This window comes from Vicugna pacos, chromosome 32 (assembly GCF_048564905.1).
Source record: "Vicugna pacos chromosome 32, VicPac4, whole genome shotgun sequence".
Classification (NCBI taxonomy): domain Eukaryota; kingdom Metazoa; phylum Chordata; class Mammalia; order Artiodactyla; family Camelidae; genus Vicugna; species Vicugna pacos.
Window position 1 is genome coordinate 20,078,502 of NC_133018.1, and position 15,526 is coordinate 20,094,027.

At 39.3% G+C, this 15,526-nt stretch overlaps 1 protein-coding gene across 2 annotated transcripts in view; it reads left to right on the forward strand.

Annotated features, from left to right (window-relative positions):
• Window positions 1-13,162, forward strand: part of GTF2H3 (general transcription factor IIH subunit 3) — an 18,147-nt gene extending 4,985 nt beyond the window's left edge. For both annotated transcript variants that reach the window (XM_006209477.4, XM_072953449.1), the window contains exons 3-13: window positions 278-384; window positions 1,958-2,124; window positions 4,336-4,398; window positions 5,289-5,318; window positions 5,466-5,494; window positions 7,981-8,055; window positions 8,841-8,894; window positions 10,917-10,985; window positions 11,230-11,365; window positions 11,482-11,518; window positions 11,600-13,162. In XM_006209477.4, coding sequence (XP_006209539.2) covers window positions 278-384; window positions 1,958-2,124; window positions 4,336-4,398; window positions 5,289-5,318; window positions 5,466-5,494; window positions 7,981-8,055; window positions 8,841-8,894; window positions 10,917-10,985; window positions 11,230-11,365; window positions 11,482-11,518; window positions 11,600-11,669 — 837 coding nt within the window. In that variant the 3' untranslated portion in view covers window positions 11,670-13,162. The remainder of the gene's footprint in view (window positions 1-277; window positions 385-1,957; window positions 2,125-4,335; window positions 4,399-5,288; window positions 5,319-5,465; window positions 5,495-7,980; window positions 8,056-8,840; window positions 8,895-10,916; window positions 10,986-11,229; window positions 11,366-11,481; window positions 11,519-11,599) is intronic.
• Window positions 13,163-15,526: the final 2,364 nt, after the last annotated feature.

Below are 15,526 nucleotides of genomic sequence, written 5' to 3' on the forward strand. Positions count from 1 at the left end.
TTATCACTGAAGATGTGACATGTTTGCTATTCCCTGAATGTTATGCAGAAAACATTTGTGGAGTATTGTACAGATGCAGAAATGCTCTCATACAAGTGAAATTAGACAACTGTAGTTTTCAAGTGCTTTTTCTTACGGCTTCGGAGGAGGGAGCTCCAGAGCAGACTTTTAGCAGTGAATAACTGTAAAATTTTAATGAAATCTTAATTATGTCAAGAACGGACATAGTCATTTGGGTAGCTAATTTATCTTCCTTTTGCCTTCTGTTTTTCAACAGTTTACTTTATCAAAATGCATAGATGCGGTGATGGTGCTAGGAAATTCTCATTTATTCATGAATCGTTCCAACAAACTTGCTGTGATAGCGAGTCACATTCAAGAAAGGTATGACAACTATGACCATTCTTCCTGTTGAGTGCTTAACATCCGTGAGATTTTTATGCCAGCTGGCATGTAATATTCCTACTCTGTATTGCAAAAAGATTTTTTTCTGTACTAGCCAACAATACTTACAGCATCAAGAATCAGTACATGGTGGGGAGAGGAGTATAGCTCAGTGGTAGAGCATGTGCTTAGCATGCCTGAGCTCCTGGGTTCAGTCCCCCATACTGCTGTTAATAAATAAATAAATAAACCTAATTACCTCCCCCCACCAAAACAAAAGAAAATAAAAACAATAAAAAAAAAGTGAGCTAAACTTCAAAAAAAAAAAAGATTCAGTACATGTGTATTTTCATAGGTGCAAATATTGAAAACTCATCAGCTGATGTATGGTAGAGTTGCATCATGTACACGTTTAACTCAAGCGGATTCACCTGTGTTCTCCAGGCAAAAAAGAGAATTATCAAATGGGGTGGGCAGCTCCCATCCTGCTTTGCTCCTGGGTCTGCCCCAGGGAGCGGGTGAGATGAGACGCGATTCCTTTCCCTGCAGCCAGTTCTTGGCTTCTGCGTACCTCTCTTGTTATGAATATTTCACTGCTCTGTGTGGGACTTAGGGTTTATAAATAAGGATTTTGCTCATAACATTGGCTCCTAAACCCAAGCCAACTACTCCATCTGCTGCTTGGCTGAAGAAACAGTGACCTTTTCTAACACCGGTGTAAAAGCTGGCTGTGCTGGAGTCACTGCAAGATGGTGCATCAGACTGCAGCTGATTTGCAAATATGGCCACGCATGCAGTAAAGATTTTCATGAAGAATAACCATATTTACTTGTCATGTTATACGCTGTAGAATCTAATCCTCATGGAAGATACAGCTCCACTGTGTCTCAGTTAAATGTCGCATCACGGTAGGAGTGACTCTTGTTTACCAACAGATTTCAGCTGAGGCTAGTGTCTACTTCTCAGCTTTTCCCACTCTGTGTTAAAAGAGCCCACGGGCCGACAGGTGAGCGCTCCTGCTCCCGTCATGATTGTACATTTTTCTCAGAACTGAGTGAAAAAGACAATGCTAATTTGGTTACGATATTAGTAGAAGCTGTGACAGGCAGAGTTTTCATTTTTTCAAAAAATCAGGAATGTTTTATATGATAACTGTCAAAGTCATGGAGCCCGAGGCGGAGCTTTTCAGGGACCCCTGGGCCAGATATTACTGGAGTAGATCAATGGATCTCAAATGATAAACGAGTAGTGAATAAGAATTTGGAATGAGTCTCTTTCACTGGTCATCTGATAAGGCAGAGTGAGAGCCACCCTAAAGCATTTCAAGAGACTATAAGCCAGTACCTTTTTTTTTTTTTATTAGAAGACAGTGTAATCATCGAACCTTCTGTGGTGGTAGACTCATGTCTGCCAATTTTATAAATTTTTAAAAACTGAAATTTACTATGGAATCTTGAGAGTCTGGAATTGGTGTGGTTTTGTTGTCTCTGCTGAGTTTCATTCCGATGTTTACTGAGAGCATTGAGTCCTGGTGTAACTAGGGTTTTTTTTTTCCTTCCCCCTGTTGTTTCAGTCGATTCTTATATCCTGGAAAGAATGGCAGACTTGGAGACTTCTTTGGAGACCCTGGCAACCCTTCTTCTGAATTTAATCCCTCAGGAAGTAAAGATGGAAAATATGAGTTGCTAACAGCAGCAAATGAAGTTATTGTTGAAGAGATCAAAGATCTAATGACCAAGAGTAACCGCTTTCAGCTTCTTTTTTACTTCCGTCATTGCTATTTGCAAGTGGAGTGGACTGTGGAGGTCCTTGAGGCTTTGAGTCCACAAATTTGAGGTTCTTGACGTTACCTGCTTCATTCTCTCTTCTCTTTTGAAGCATTACCTTCATCAGAGCCTGTGCCTTATTCTCCTGTGTCCACATCATTTGACACTGGTCACATCCTCAACTTCCTCACACACTCTGGTTTCTAAAGATGTCCTGTTAACCTGTGTTTCTTTTTTGGACTATCCTTTCTTCCATTTCTGACTTTTCCTTCATCTTGTTTCTTAAAAAAATACTTATTTTTTATTCTGTAGGATTATTTTCTTCCTCTGTGTGTTCTCATCCGCCCTTGTCATTAATTATCATCTATGTCTGAATACTTCCCAGTCTTCACTTCTAATCCACCTTTCTTTCAGGCTGCAGGTGTCTCTGCTTTGGTGTCCACAGTCTCATTAACACACCTCAGACCAGTTTCATTATCTTTTCCCTCAGTTACACCACCATTTCCAATTCCTATTTCTTCAACCCCATCCACTTGCTTTTCCAAAAGCTTTCATTTTTGACTCCTTCCTTCTCTCATCCAACATCTAATCAGCTGTGAAATCCTGTTAGCTTGGCCTCGGAAATGCCTCCAGAGTCTGACCTTTATTACCTGACATCCAGCTCAGCCTTGGCACTGCTGGCACTTTGGGCTGGACAGTTCTTTGTTGAGGTGGTTTCCTGTGCTTTGGAGGGTACCGATCAGCATCCCTGGCCTTAGCCCGCTGGATGCCATAATATCCCCCGGTCGTGACAACCACATGTCCCCCGTGGGGCGCGGTTGCCCAGGCTGAGAGCCTTTGCTCTAGATCATTGTAGCAACTTCTTAACTGACTCCTGTCTCTCCCGGTTCAGGTCTTTCCACTCAGCCTCTAGAGCTGTCATCCTAAAAGTCAGAGCTGCTGTTCCCTAGCTTGGAGGACTTCACTGGTTCCCTGTTGCTCGTGGGTGGTGGTTGTGTCCAAATAACCTGTAGGGAAAGGCAACTCTAGAGACAGGAAGTCGGTTAGTGGTTTCCTGGGGCTGGGGAGGAGCAGGGAAGTGCCCAGGAACGAGCCTAAGTGATCTTTTGGGGTGATGGAAATGTTCTAAAATTGGATTGGGGCGAAGATTTACAACTTCATAAATTTACTAAAAATCATTGACTTGTGTGCTTAAAGAGAGTGAACTTTGTGATCTGTAAGTTATACCCCAATAAAAACTGTTAACAGTCACCTGGAGGCTTTATTAAGACAAAACACTGAGCCCCACTCCATAGTTCCTGATTCAGTGGGTCTCGGGAGGCCCCAAGAATTTGTATTTCTGCTGGGTTCCCTTGTGGTGTTCCTACAGCCCGTTGTAGAAACACATTTTGAAAACCACCGGCCTCCAGAATAAAGTCCTGACTCCCCACTGCTCCTGGTCTGACCTCCCCGTGGGGTGTCAGTGCTCCTGGACCAGTTGCAGGCCCTGCTCACACGGGGTGTCAGCCTGGGCTCCCCACCTTCTTGAGCTGAAGGTTTAGAATTTTGATTTTTATAAGAGTGACTCTTTTGCACCCAAGTCTCTGAACAAGTTATAAACTTCGTCCCTGCTTGCCACAGCCTGGGCAGTTTCTCCAGTCCTCTTCTCACGGGGCCTGCTTTTGCGGGGGCTGACAGGGAGGAGGAAGCAGGGGGAAGGGCTCAGAAGCTGGCCAGGAGCCACTGTCCAGCTGCTTACAGTTACCCATGACCTTGTGTACCACTCAGATCATTGAGAAGCCAGAACCGTTCCAAATAACACCAGGATGTTTTTTATTACTTGTTTTTTGCTGTGGTAAAATACACATACTGTAAAACTCACCATTTTAACTATTTCTAAGCGTACAGTTCAGTGGCATTAAGTACGTTCCCATTGTTGTGCAGATATCACCCCTGTCCATTCCAGAGCTGTTTCATCTCCCAAATGGAAGCTTTACATTAAACAACTCATTTCCCCCCTTCAGCCCCTGACCACCAGGATATTTTAAATTGAGGAAATGCTTTAAAATTACTTATCTATGTTTCTTAAACCCAGTTTGAAAATATCTGGTTTCATTCATGAAGAAGAATGCTTTGGCTTGAAAATGATTTTAATTGAAGAAAATACCTAAAATTTCCTTTTTATGTTTTTTTTTGTTATTTACAGGTGACATAAAGGGTCAACATACAGAAACTCTGTTGGCAGGATCCCTCGCCAAAGCTCTTTGCTGTATCCTTGGTGTTTTAATCATTCAGAGGGTGTATTTTTGTAATAAAGATATTTTCACTTGTGATATTTCTTAGAACCTTGGCTGCCTATGTTAATGGAAGGTGTGAGTATTCTAAAGTGGTAGATAATCAAACAATAGTTTGGCTTGGCTTTGAAATGTTTTTAAGACAAGCTGTGAAAACTTGAAATGGGAAGAAAGAAAAGTCTAGATTCTCCAGTATGTCTTGCTCACGACGAGTTACTCTTCAGGATGCTTCTTTGTTTCTTATCTAGACAAATTAAAAAAAATTATTTTCGTCTCTCTTATGTTGGAAGCAGTGTTTTGCTTTTAAAAGCAGTTTATTGACTCTGGGGCTTATTAGCTGAGTGGCTGCTTCTCCAGGTGGCTGGGTTACTCTGCCCACCTTCGTACGCATTTTGATCACCTCTGTTTGTGGGATGTTTTCTCAGTCTTGTGTAATTTGCTGCGTTTGTTTTGTACAGAATTGAGCGATGCTTCTCTCCCAGACTTTGTTTGGGGTTGTCTCATCCTCTGTGTGTGGTTTTCAGGTTCATTGTCTCATTGGATTGGCTTGTTGATTTACCTGTGGTCCCAGTATTCACATCTAGGACCTGGTGGGTAATCACAGAACAGCCAAACCTTTGATACTTTAAATTTTCTGGGACAAAGATCATGTTTTGGTCAAGTTACAAAGCCCGCTGGACTGCAGAGGTGGTAACTGGAAGCTCCCAGTCACTCCCGTTGTGTGTGTGTCGTGGGCAAGGGAGCGTTCCCTTTCTCCCGACCGGTGGATGCTCGACTTACTTAACTAAGATTTGAGGTTATTTTTCTGTTTGCTATGAGTATTTATAAAATAAAATTTTTAATTCCTTAATGCTAAGAAAATAAGACATTCATAGAATAAACAAGGAGGTTAAAGGTAGGAGCCTGTGCTCTTCTATGAGACTGTGATACTTGTTTCCCTACTGTAACTCGGAGGGACTGTTTAAAAATTGGTAGAAAATCTTGTATGTAGTATGTTTAGTAAGATTCAGTTAAATTGTAATCTGTTTTTATTTCTTTACAGATAATCAGGAAATGAAATCAAGAATATTGGTAAGATTGAAAGAAATCAATGCTATGTTTATATACCAACTATAGCCAATTAGAAAACATGATGGGAAATAAGACTCATTTATAATAGAAGCAATAAATATTAAGTGTCCAGAATTAATTAACAAGCAATGTGTAAAATTGATTATGAGAAAAAACAAATTCTGAGAGACATAAAAGAATTGCATAAATGGAGAGCTATATTTTTTAATTTTTATTATTTTTCTTAATTGAAGTATAGTTGATATACAGTATTATATGTTACAGATGTACAGTGCAAGGCTTCACAATTTTTTTTTAAATTTAGGTTATACTTTAGGCTATACTCTATTTGTAATTATTATAAAATGTTGGCTATATTCCCCGTGTTGTGCAATATATCCTTGTAGCCTACTTTATACCTAACGGTCTGTGCCTCTTACTCCTCTCCCCCTTCCCTCGCCCCACTAGTTTGTGGAAAGCCATTATTTTATTCTTGGATGTTTAAGTTTTCCAACATTAAACTGTAAATTCAATGCAATCTCAGAATCTTAATCAGATTTTTTCCCCCCTGGCAGAGTGGGGATTTAAGAAAGTCAACAGTTTGTCTGAACGGGTAAATCAATGAGAAAGCCGGGAGCTTTCTAACAGAGAATAATAGGTAGGAACTTGCTCCTGTCAACTTAAAGACACACAACGTGAGTTGTGAGTTTCAGTTCTACTCAGGGTCTTACTGAGGATTAAAGCCCAGGAGACAGCCACTCAGCTGTGAGGAAGCTGCCCCAGAGAGGTAGGGGAGGAGCCAGTTTATTATGATTTTTTTTGGCTAGGAAATTCGTGCAGTCAGGCGTACATCTTGGTAAACGACTATCGCTAATCACAGAGACTAGATGTCTGGAGCTAGTGGTTTTAGTGCTTTTCTGTGTATGGGGAGAGGCAAGAATCTGGGGTCACCGAAGTTCTTCCTGAGGCGCACATCTGTCTAGGGCCTGTTTATCCAGAGCACAGAGGGCTCCGTCCTGCTTTTCATCCTGAGTTCCTTTCAGGGTGCTACTCGGTGGGCGACTGCACTCGGTCCCCACTTAATCCTTATAGAACTGGGTGGCGAGCAGTGCTCTTTGTTATCCTTTGTTCGTGCTCCTTTAGGCATTAAAACACTTTATAAAGCTACAGTGACAGTGTGGTTCTGGTGCAGTGGTAAGCAAACAGGTAATGGAAAAGTCTGTGGAGTCCAGAAACCAGTTACACAGGGGAGTTTCACATGTGATAAACGAAGCACTTCAAATTAGTTGGGAGGAAGTGGATTATGCAGTAAAAAGTGCTGGGCCAGCTGGTTGGCCAGTTGGAAGAAAACAAAGCTAGATCTCACTTGCTTATACCTAAACACATTCTAGTAAAGATCAAACATTTCAGTGTAAATATTCAAGTCATAAAAACACTAGAAGAAAATATCTGTTCATACTCTTGGGTTGGTGAGTATCTTGCTAAGCATTATGTGGAACTATGAAAAGAAGCTTAAGATCTTGAAAAAATGTCCCCAAAACAAGGACAAAAAAAAAGAAAAAACTGTTAGGGAAAAGTATTTTTAGCATGGCTGCCTGACAAGATTAACGTAATATTTCTAAAATAAAAAAGCGCTCTCATAAATTAATTTTTAAAAGTCAGGGTTTAACACAACATTGTAAATCAACTATACTTCAATTGAAAAGAAAAATGTCAAAGTTCACTCTAAGAAACAGGTCGGAAACGTGAGCAGTTTGCAGAAGAAGCAGTTAGCATCTAGAAATACGGTCAGCCCTACTGGTGAGCAAAGAAACGTCAGTGTCAAATCAGATAGTGGGTTTTCACCATTGGCTTCTTGCTCAGCGCAAATGGAAAAATCTGGGGTTGGCAGCAGTTGGGGTTAGTTATGGGAGGATGCACTGGCACAGGTTTTCTGGGAGGCAGTTTGGTCATCTGTATCGAAATGAAATGTGCAGACACTTCACCCGTCTCATCGACTACTGCAGGCGTAATCAGAGTTGTGCAAAGGGTAGATGAGGGTGTTCATCAGAGTGCTATCGGAAACCGAGGCTTGGAAATGGCTTGAATATCTTTAAAGTCAGTTGGTTAAACAGTGGAAATCTTGGAGCTCAGCATGAAGGATGGGATCCATCTAAATCTGCTTTTTGACATAAGATTCCTCCCCCCACGCCCCGATACTGTAGACTGAAAAAGCAGGTTCTAAAACACTAGATAGAGTATCATCCTGGTGTGTGTTTTGGGTGTGAGTGTATAGACATGGCCACATAGATGCTCTTTTGAAACCATTAGCAAGTATTGTCTCTTGAGTGGTAGGATTTAGGGGAGATTTTTACAGCCATCTTTACACTTTTAGATGTTATTTAATAATAACTACCAAGGCAAATTAGAAAAATGATATTGGTTGTAGTGCATAGTATACTGTGGTGACACCTGAGTGAGAGTGCCAGGATGTGGCTGGAAGATATTAACGTGGATGTGATTTTTAGGTGATTAAGGCTGCGGAAGACAGTGCATTGCAATATATGAACTTCATGAATGTCATCTTCGCAGCACAGAAGCAGGTGAATCGAGCGCCGCCTTTTTTTTTTTTTAAAGAATATTAGTTTCATAGTGAAGGAATTAATTTTATTGTTTGAATCACCAATTTAGAGAGGTAGTCTGACTGAATGATGGATTGGGAATCTGGAATCTATGTTTTGTCCTAGTCATTTCTCTATTTTGGGTCCTGGACCCTTGAGAATCTGCTGGGTCCCCAGAAAAACATGCACTCAAACGCAGTTTTGCGTGTAGTTTCCTGGTTTGTGTGGCTAGAGCCCTGTTTAGTCCATCCTTGGACCCCAGGCTAAGAATCCTGGGTTTTACAATTTGCTGCATACCTTGACTCAATGGCTCTGTCTCTTTGCTTTAGGGAGAGCTGATAAAGATCTGATGTTTTCACTTTGCAGATAACTGAAGTGTTCAGATAAATTATCATTAACACGTTTTCTTCTCTGATATGTTTAAAAAAAAGCTTTCTTAAAACTTCAGTTTTAAAGTAAAAATGCTGCTGTAGCCTGTATAATGTTCTCCATCTTGGGGTGGCAGCATGATAGAGTGAAAAGACCATGAACTCTGGGGACAGGTAGACTGGGGGTGGCAGCACTGCGCACCCCCCCCCAGCTCTATGACCACTGCCCAGCCAAGGCCTGGCCGCTGCAGCTGTAAAATGCAAGTCAGATATCTACCTTGTAGGGTTACTGTGTGTGTTAAATAAGCTGTTTTAAGAATAGAGTCTGGCACATAGTAGGTTTTCACTATAAGGTTGTCATTATTATTCCTATAACATTTTTTGAAATGTTCATTTCAGAATATTTTGATTGATGCCTGCGTCTTAGACTCTGATTCAGGACTCCTCCAACAGGTACATTTTAAATGAGTGCTCGGTGTTGGCGGTATTGAATGCGTGGTGTGTGCTGTTACCTGTTGTTAAATGCCTTTCACCAGTCTTCACACATTTCTAGGGGCTAGCCTGGGTGATGCTTTCAGATTAGAGCCCCAGCATCTCTCTGCTCCCTTTGAAATTTTTTCAAAATTTCAAACTTGATTGACTTTGCAAAAGTAATTCATGCATTAAAATGAATTCAAGCGACACAGAAAAGTATTTTTAAAAAGGGTAAAAAAAAAATCTTCAAATCCTGTCATCCAAATGTCTCTGTTGTTAATATCAGGTGAACAGCATGACAGATCTCTCTGTGTGTATAGTTGGAAGAATAGATCACTAAGCAAAGAGTTTTATAAAAATAGGATCATACTCTAGATCTGTACTGTCCTTTTTGGTACCGTATGGCTGTTGAGCTCTTGAAATCAGTGTGGTCTGAATTGAGATGTGTGTATGTATACGCACTGAATTTCAAAGACATAATATGAAAAACAATGTAAAAAATCTCATTAATGATTCTTATACTGGTTACATGTTAAAATGATATTATTTTGGATATATTGAGTTAAATAAAATATGCTGTTAAAATTGATTTTATCTCTTAATAGTTCCTTTTTTTGGATGGGGGGGCAGTAACTAGGTTTATTTATTCTATTTATTTCTTGGTGGAGGTACTGGAAATTGAACCCAGGACCTCGTGCATGCTAAGCAGGTACTCTACCACTGAGTTATAATCTCCGCCTATTTTTCCTTTTTCATGTGGCTAGAAAATTAAAAATTATATATGTTGCTGGTGTCATATTTCTGTTGGATAACATCTAGACATTGCTTTTAATCAAAAGTATGAATGAAACTGAATTTTACTTTAACCAAAAAGGGAAAAAACCCAGAAATTATACTGAAGAAATTACCAAACTCTTGACAAATGTTTTTGACCATAAGAAATATTTACTAAAAGATCAGTTAAAAGCATGAAATTGTAGAAAACTTCAGGTTACTGCTGGAGATGAGGATTGGGGAAGGGGAGACAGAATCAGAAAGTACACCAACCGCAAAGGCTCTGGGATGGTCTTATTTCTTAAGCTTGATGGTAGGCGTGTGGTGTCTGTTGGGAATGTGAAATGGTACAGCCATTTTGGAAAACAGTCTGAAACTTCCTCAGAAAGTTAAACCTAGAATTACCAGGTGAGTCAACAATTCTATTCTTAGATATATATTCAAGAAAAATGAAAATATGTGTCCACGAAAAAAAAGTTAAACATGAATATTCATAGCTGTGCTATTCCTAATAGCCCAGAGGTGAAAACAACTCAGAATGCGCATCAGCAGATGAATGGTTAAACAAACTGTGGTCTGTCCATACAGTGGAATATTACTTGCCCATAAAAAGGAATGAAGTATTAATTCATGCTACAGTTTAGATGTGCCTTGAGAACATTATCCAAAGTGAAAGAAGCCAGTCATGTTGTCTGATTCCATTGATATGAAATGCCCAGAACAGGCAAGTCTGTAGAGACAGAAGTCAGATTAGTGGTTGCCAGGGTCTGGGGAAGCAGGGGATGGAGAGTGACATTGATGAGCAGGGATTTCTGTTTGGGGTTTATGAAGACATTCTGCAACTAGAGAGTGCTGACAGTTGCCCAACTCTGTGAATATCCTAAAAGCTAGGAGTTTGTATACTTTAAAAGAGTGAATTTTACAGCATGTGAATTATATCTCAAGAGTTGTTATTTAAAAATGTAATGGCAAGAATAAAAATTTTATCAGTAGCAAACAAACAGGAAAAAAGTCATATACTGTCTTATACTGTAGTCTTCAAAGGGTTGAAAGGGTTTGAGCCAAGGGGGAAAAACAAGATACTTGAACATCTTGAGAGGTAGCTACAAGCTTCTGGTCCTCACTCACTCTGGGAAAACGTACCCTTTCAATTTGCTGTGTTAGATCTTCCTCTGGAAAAGCTAAGCAAGTGCTTGTTTGGCAGAGAGCCCTTTGTGTGTCTTGCAGGCTTGTGACATCACGGGGGGACTGTACTTGAAGGTGCCTCAGATGCCCTCCCTCCTGCAGTATTTACTGGTAAGGAAACAGCAGCGGTGAACCCAGCACCTTGAGTCGAGTGAGACCCCTGTTTCCTGGGGAATGAATAGGAGCAAGACAGCTGACGCCAGTAACTGGAAGACAGGAATAGATGGGTGACCCAGGGGATTTGAGCTGAGAAGGGTGGGTTTCAGGGCATCTTTGGAGCCTGTAAGCTGTATGCAGAGTGTTTGTTGTGTGACTTCACACAATTTCCTTGCTTTTTTTTTTTTTTTTAATACAGTGGGTTTTTCTTCCTGATCAAGATCAGCGATCTCAGTTAATCCTCCCACCCCCGGTTCACGTTGACTACCGGGCTGCTTGCTTCTGTCACCGAAATCTCATTGAAATTGGCTACGTCTGTTCTGTGTGCTTGTCAAGTAAGTTTATGTGCTGAGTTTTTCTTTTTTTTCTATTTTGGAGGGAGTGTGCAGAGAATATCTGAACTGTGTAGTTTTCAAACCACTCAGTTTGATTTTTTTTTTTTAATTTACAGTATTCTGCAATTTCAGTCCTATCTGCACTACCTGCGAGTAAGTACCTTTGAGATTGTATGGCTGGCTCGTCCTTTAGAGACTTAGAGCATTAAAAAGTATTTTCTTCTATCATTTCAGGACAGCCTTTAAGATTTCGCTACCTCCTGTACTGAAGGCCAAGAAAAAGAAACTGAAAATGTCTGCATGATAGTAAAAATTTTTTCCCCATCATTTAGAGCTGTTAACAGAAATTGCATGGCAGAATCTTTGTTAGGAAGGCTCTGAAGAAAATAGAGATACGTGGAAGATAATTTTTAATGAACTTCCTTACAGGAAATATTTGTCAAGCGTCACCCTCATCCTGTGCTTCTGGGGGGCCGATTTACTGCAGGGAGTCATTCCGTGCAGTATACCCTAAAATCTTTTCTGATGGGTTTTTGTCCAGAGAGGAGGAAGAAAGCACAAATTTGCGACTATTTTTTTTTTCAAATGAGATGATCATTTGTCAAAGTCAGTCTGCCCTGACTGATTATGGGCGTCAGAACCTGTCACCCAAGTCTAGGTTCTCTGTGAAATGTACAACGTGAAATCTGAGCACAGTTTTGGAAAAAGTGACTATTTATGGAGTAATGGCACTGACCCAGGTAGACCGTCTTACTCGAGTCAGCAGTTGACTTAGACAATAATTGTGTAAATAAAATCCTTTTGTCTTGATTGAGATGTAGCTCCAGATATGAACGGGTATTTATTCTTTTGTCTGATGTCGGCACAAGTTTGGACAAAGTTATCCAAGTGATAGTTTGTCACTGAATAACTCTAAAATCTGATTTTAAGTGAGTAGGGAAGTGAGTGCAGTAGGCTGGTAGCAACTTTTTCTTTAAAAACAGTTGTATGGAGAACTTACTTGTGAAAGCTGCTATCTGGGTTCTGAGGGGAAATTTCTTGCGGAGAATGGATTCTTTACAGTTAAGTGTTGCCCCCCAGGTGGAATTCATCCCCTTTTTAATGAGGGGAGGGAAAAAGCATTAATATTAAAGAACTGTTCTCTAGACGCTTTGGACATAATACTGAACCCGTCTGTAAGTTCCAAAGAAAAATTACTTGTAATTTCAACAATAAACATTTTTCTATGTAATCTTGAAGTTATTAAAAGCCCTTTAAAATTCCATCCCGGTATAGGAAGGGTTTTCAGGAATGGTCGCTGGTTTGGTTTGTTTTTAAAAGTATATTGACAAAAATCCATTTGTGTGCACAACCTTGTATATAAGTAGGATTTTAATTTTCTCTTGATACCATCTCAGAAACTGAGTCTCATTTAAGTAATTTGGTGTTTGGTTAGATTATTTAAGGTAGATTTTGTAGTTTGGATTTACGATTTTGGTGAACAAATGTACAAAGATTTTGGTGATCAGTTTGCAAGTAATTTGTTAATCGTTGAATTTGGGAATCTATTTGTCTTTTTAAATGGTATTCAGTATTTCATAGCCTGAGTGTAATGGAGATCACTATTTTAAGTCTAAGGAATAAAGCATCATGTATCTAAAAGATGAATAATTTCAAACAAGCTGATAAGGTTTTTATTATTACTTTTGCATTTGAAATGTTTTATGTACTGGCTTAATTCTGTTTAAATTTTATTTTTACCTTTGTGTTTATGGTTCATTTGTATAAGTTTTTATAATAAAATAATTTAAATTTTCATATTTGCTTGAGTTATTTCCTCTTTCTCATTTATTTCATGCTCATTCAGTTCATCTTCAAGTGTGTACTTTTTAAACTAGATTTGATCAAATGTCAGACAATTTTTTATTCAACTCTGAAGAACTTTAATTTCAAATCTTGTCAAAACCATACATGAAAATATTGTTAGCAACACTTCGATTGTAGACTGACAAGACGTTTTCAATACAAGCTTTCTACGTATGAAAGTATTAGAGATCTGATGTTTGCTTGTGATTTTATTTTGGGAGCAAGATTAGCAAAATTTCAATTATTTGGTATTTTCATTGGATAAGGCAGGCTGGTTTTAAGTGTGTTTTGATGTCAGGAAAGTAGGACACTTTATTACCTTATAATAGTTCCTTTTAAAAATATGAAATTATTTCTGTTACAGTGGAAGAGTTGTACCTATCCACTCTGCTACGCTAAAGGCAGTCCCTTGGGCTTCACCTACAAAAGGATTACTGCTTTGTTGCTTGTTTTTAAGCTTATTTTGTGTATTTCAAGTAATCCAAACATGATTTGTGAATTCCTGAAAGAGCATGGGATGCTTCCAGCGGTAATGAAGAGGAGAGTAGATGGACCAATGACTGAGACGTACAGTATTCAAAAATCAGGGCTTTGCACTGATGGCTGAATTGAAACTTTATGCCTACATTTTATATAAATAGAAAATTTTTTTACATTTTTTATTGATTCATAATCATTTTACAGTGTTGTGTCAAATTCCAGTGTTCAGCACAATTTTTCAGTCATTCATGGACATATACACACTCATTGTCACATTTTTTTCTCTGTGATTTATCATAACATTTTGTGTATATTTCCCCGTGCTATACAGTGTAATCTTGTTTATCTATTCTACAATTTTGAAATCCCAGTCTATCCCTTCCCACCCTCTACCCACCCCCGCCTCCAGTAACCACAAGTCTGTATTCTCTGTCCATGAGTCTATTTCTGTCCTGTATTTATGCTTTGTTTTTGTTTGTTTTTGTTTTTTAGATTCCACATATGAGCGATCACATATGGTATTTTTCTTTCTCTTTCTGGCTTACTTCACTTAGAATGACATTCTCTAGGATCATCCATGTTGCTGCAAATGGCATTATGTTGTCGGTTTTTATGGCTGAGTAGTATTCCATTGTATAAATATACCACATCTTCTTTATCCAGTCACCTGTTGATGGACATTTAGGTTGTTTCCATGTTTTGGCTATTGTAAATAGTGCTGCTATGAACATTGGGGTGCAGGTGTCATCCTGAAGTAGATTTCCTTCTGGATACAAGCCCAGGAGTGGGATTCCTGGGTCATATGGTAAGTCTATTCCTAGTCTTTTGAGGAATCTCCACACTGTTTTCCATAGTGGCTGCACCAAACTGCATTCCCACCAGCAGTGTAGGAGGGTTCCCCTTTCTCCACAGCCTCTCCAGCATTTGTCATTTTTGGATTTTTGAATGACGGCCATTCTGACTGGTGTGAGGTGATACCTCATTGTAGTTTTGATTTTATAAATAGAAATTATCACAAAGAATTTTAAGATTAAATTCTCAATGGTAATTGAGTTTTAATAATATCATTGACTTCAAGACTATTGTTTTTCACTTTTGAAACTTCCTTTTGACTGTAATGCCCTAGAATTCCATAGTACATTTCCCTTTTGGCTGAATAGCTTAATGCCACTAAAAGCAGAGACGTAAAGCATGCTCCCTCCACTTTTTGGAGTGATTGCTACGTGCCAGGCATTGGTAAACTGGTGAAGCTCATTAAATACATTACCTCACTTAATTCTCACTCAATCCTATTTGGAAGAGACTGTTAACCTCTTACAGATGAGGAAACCCAATCTTAGAGAGGTGAAGTGACTTTCCCAGGTCATTTAGCATGGAAGGAAGGTGAAACCCAAACCAGGCAGTGGGACCTCAGAGCCTGCACTTAGTCACCGAATTGTAACAACGCCTGAGATGCTTTGTGGCTGTTGACATAAGAAAAACGAATTTTTTTTTTCCAGGTAGAATTGATACTTTTGCATCTGTCGTAATGCTACGCGAAATCTTTCGTGTGTTCTTTGGTAAGACCTGCTTTCGGAGTGCTGAGAGCTCTCTGGTACAAATAAACAAACAAAACCTTCCAGAAACTGGGAGAAAAATGAAACAAATCAACACAATTACAGCACTGAAGCCTCACCCTCTTTTTGTCCCTCCCCGCAAATCCCCATAAAAATCAAGTTTATTAAGGCGCCTGTTTGGAAGCCAGTGCCTGCAGGCTCGCTCTTGTAGTGTGATTGAATTGACTCGGTGAGGGAACTCCAGCTTTTACTTAAAAAAAAATTTTTGTTTTTTATTAAA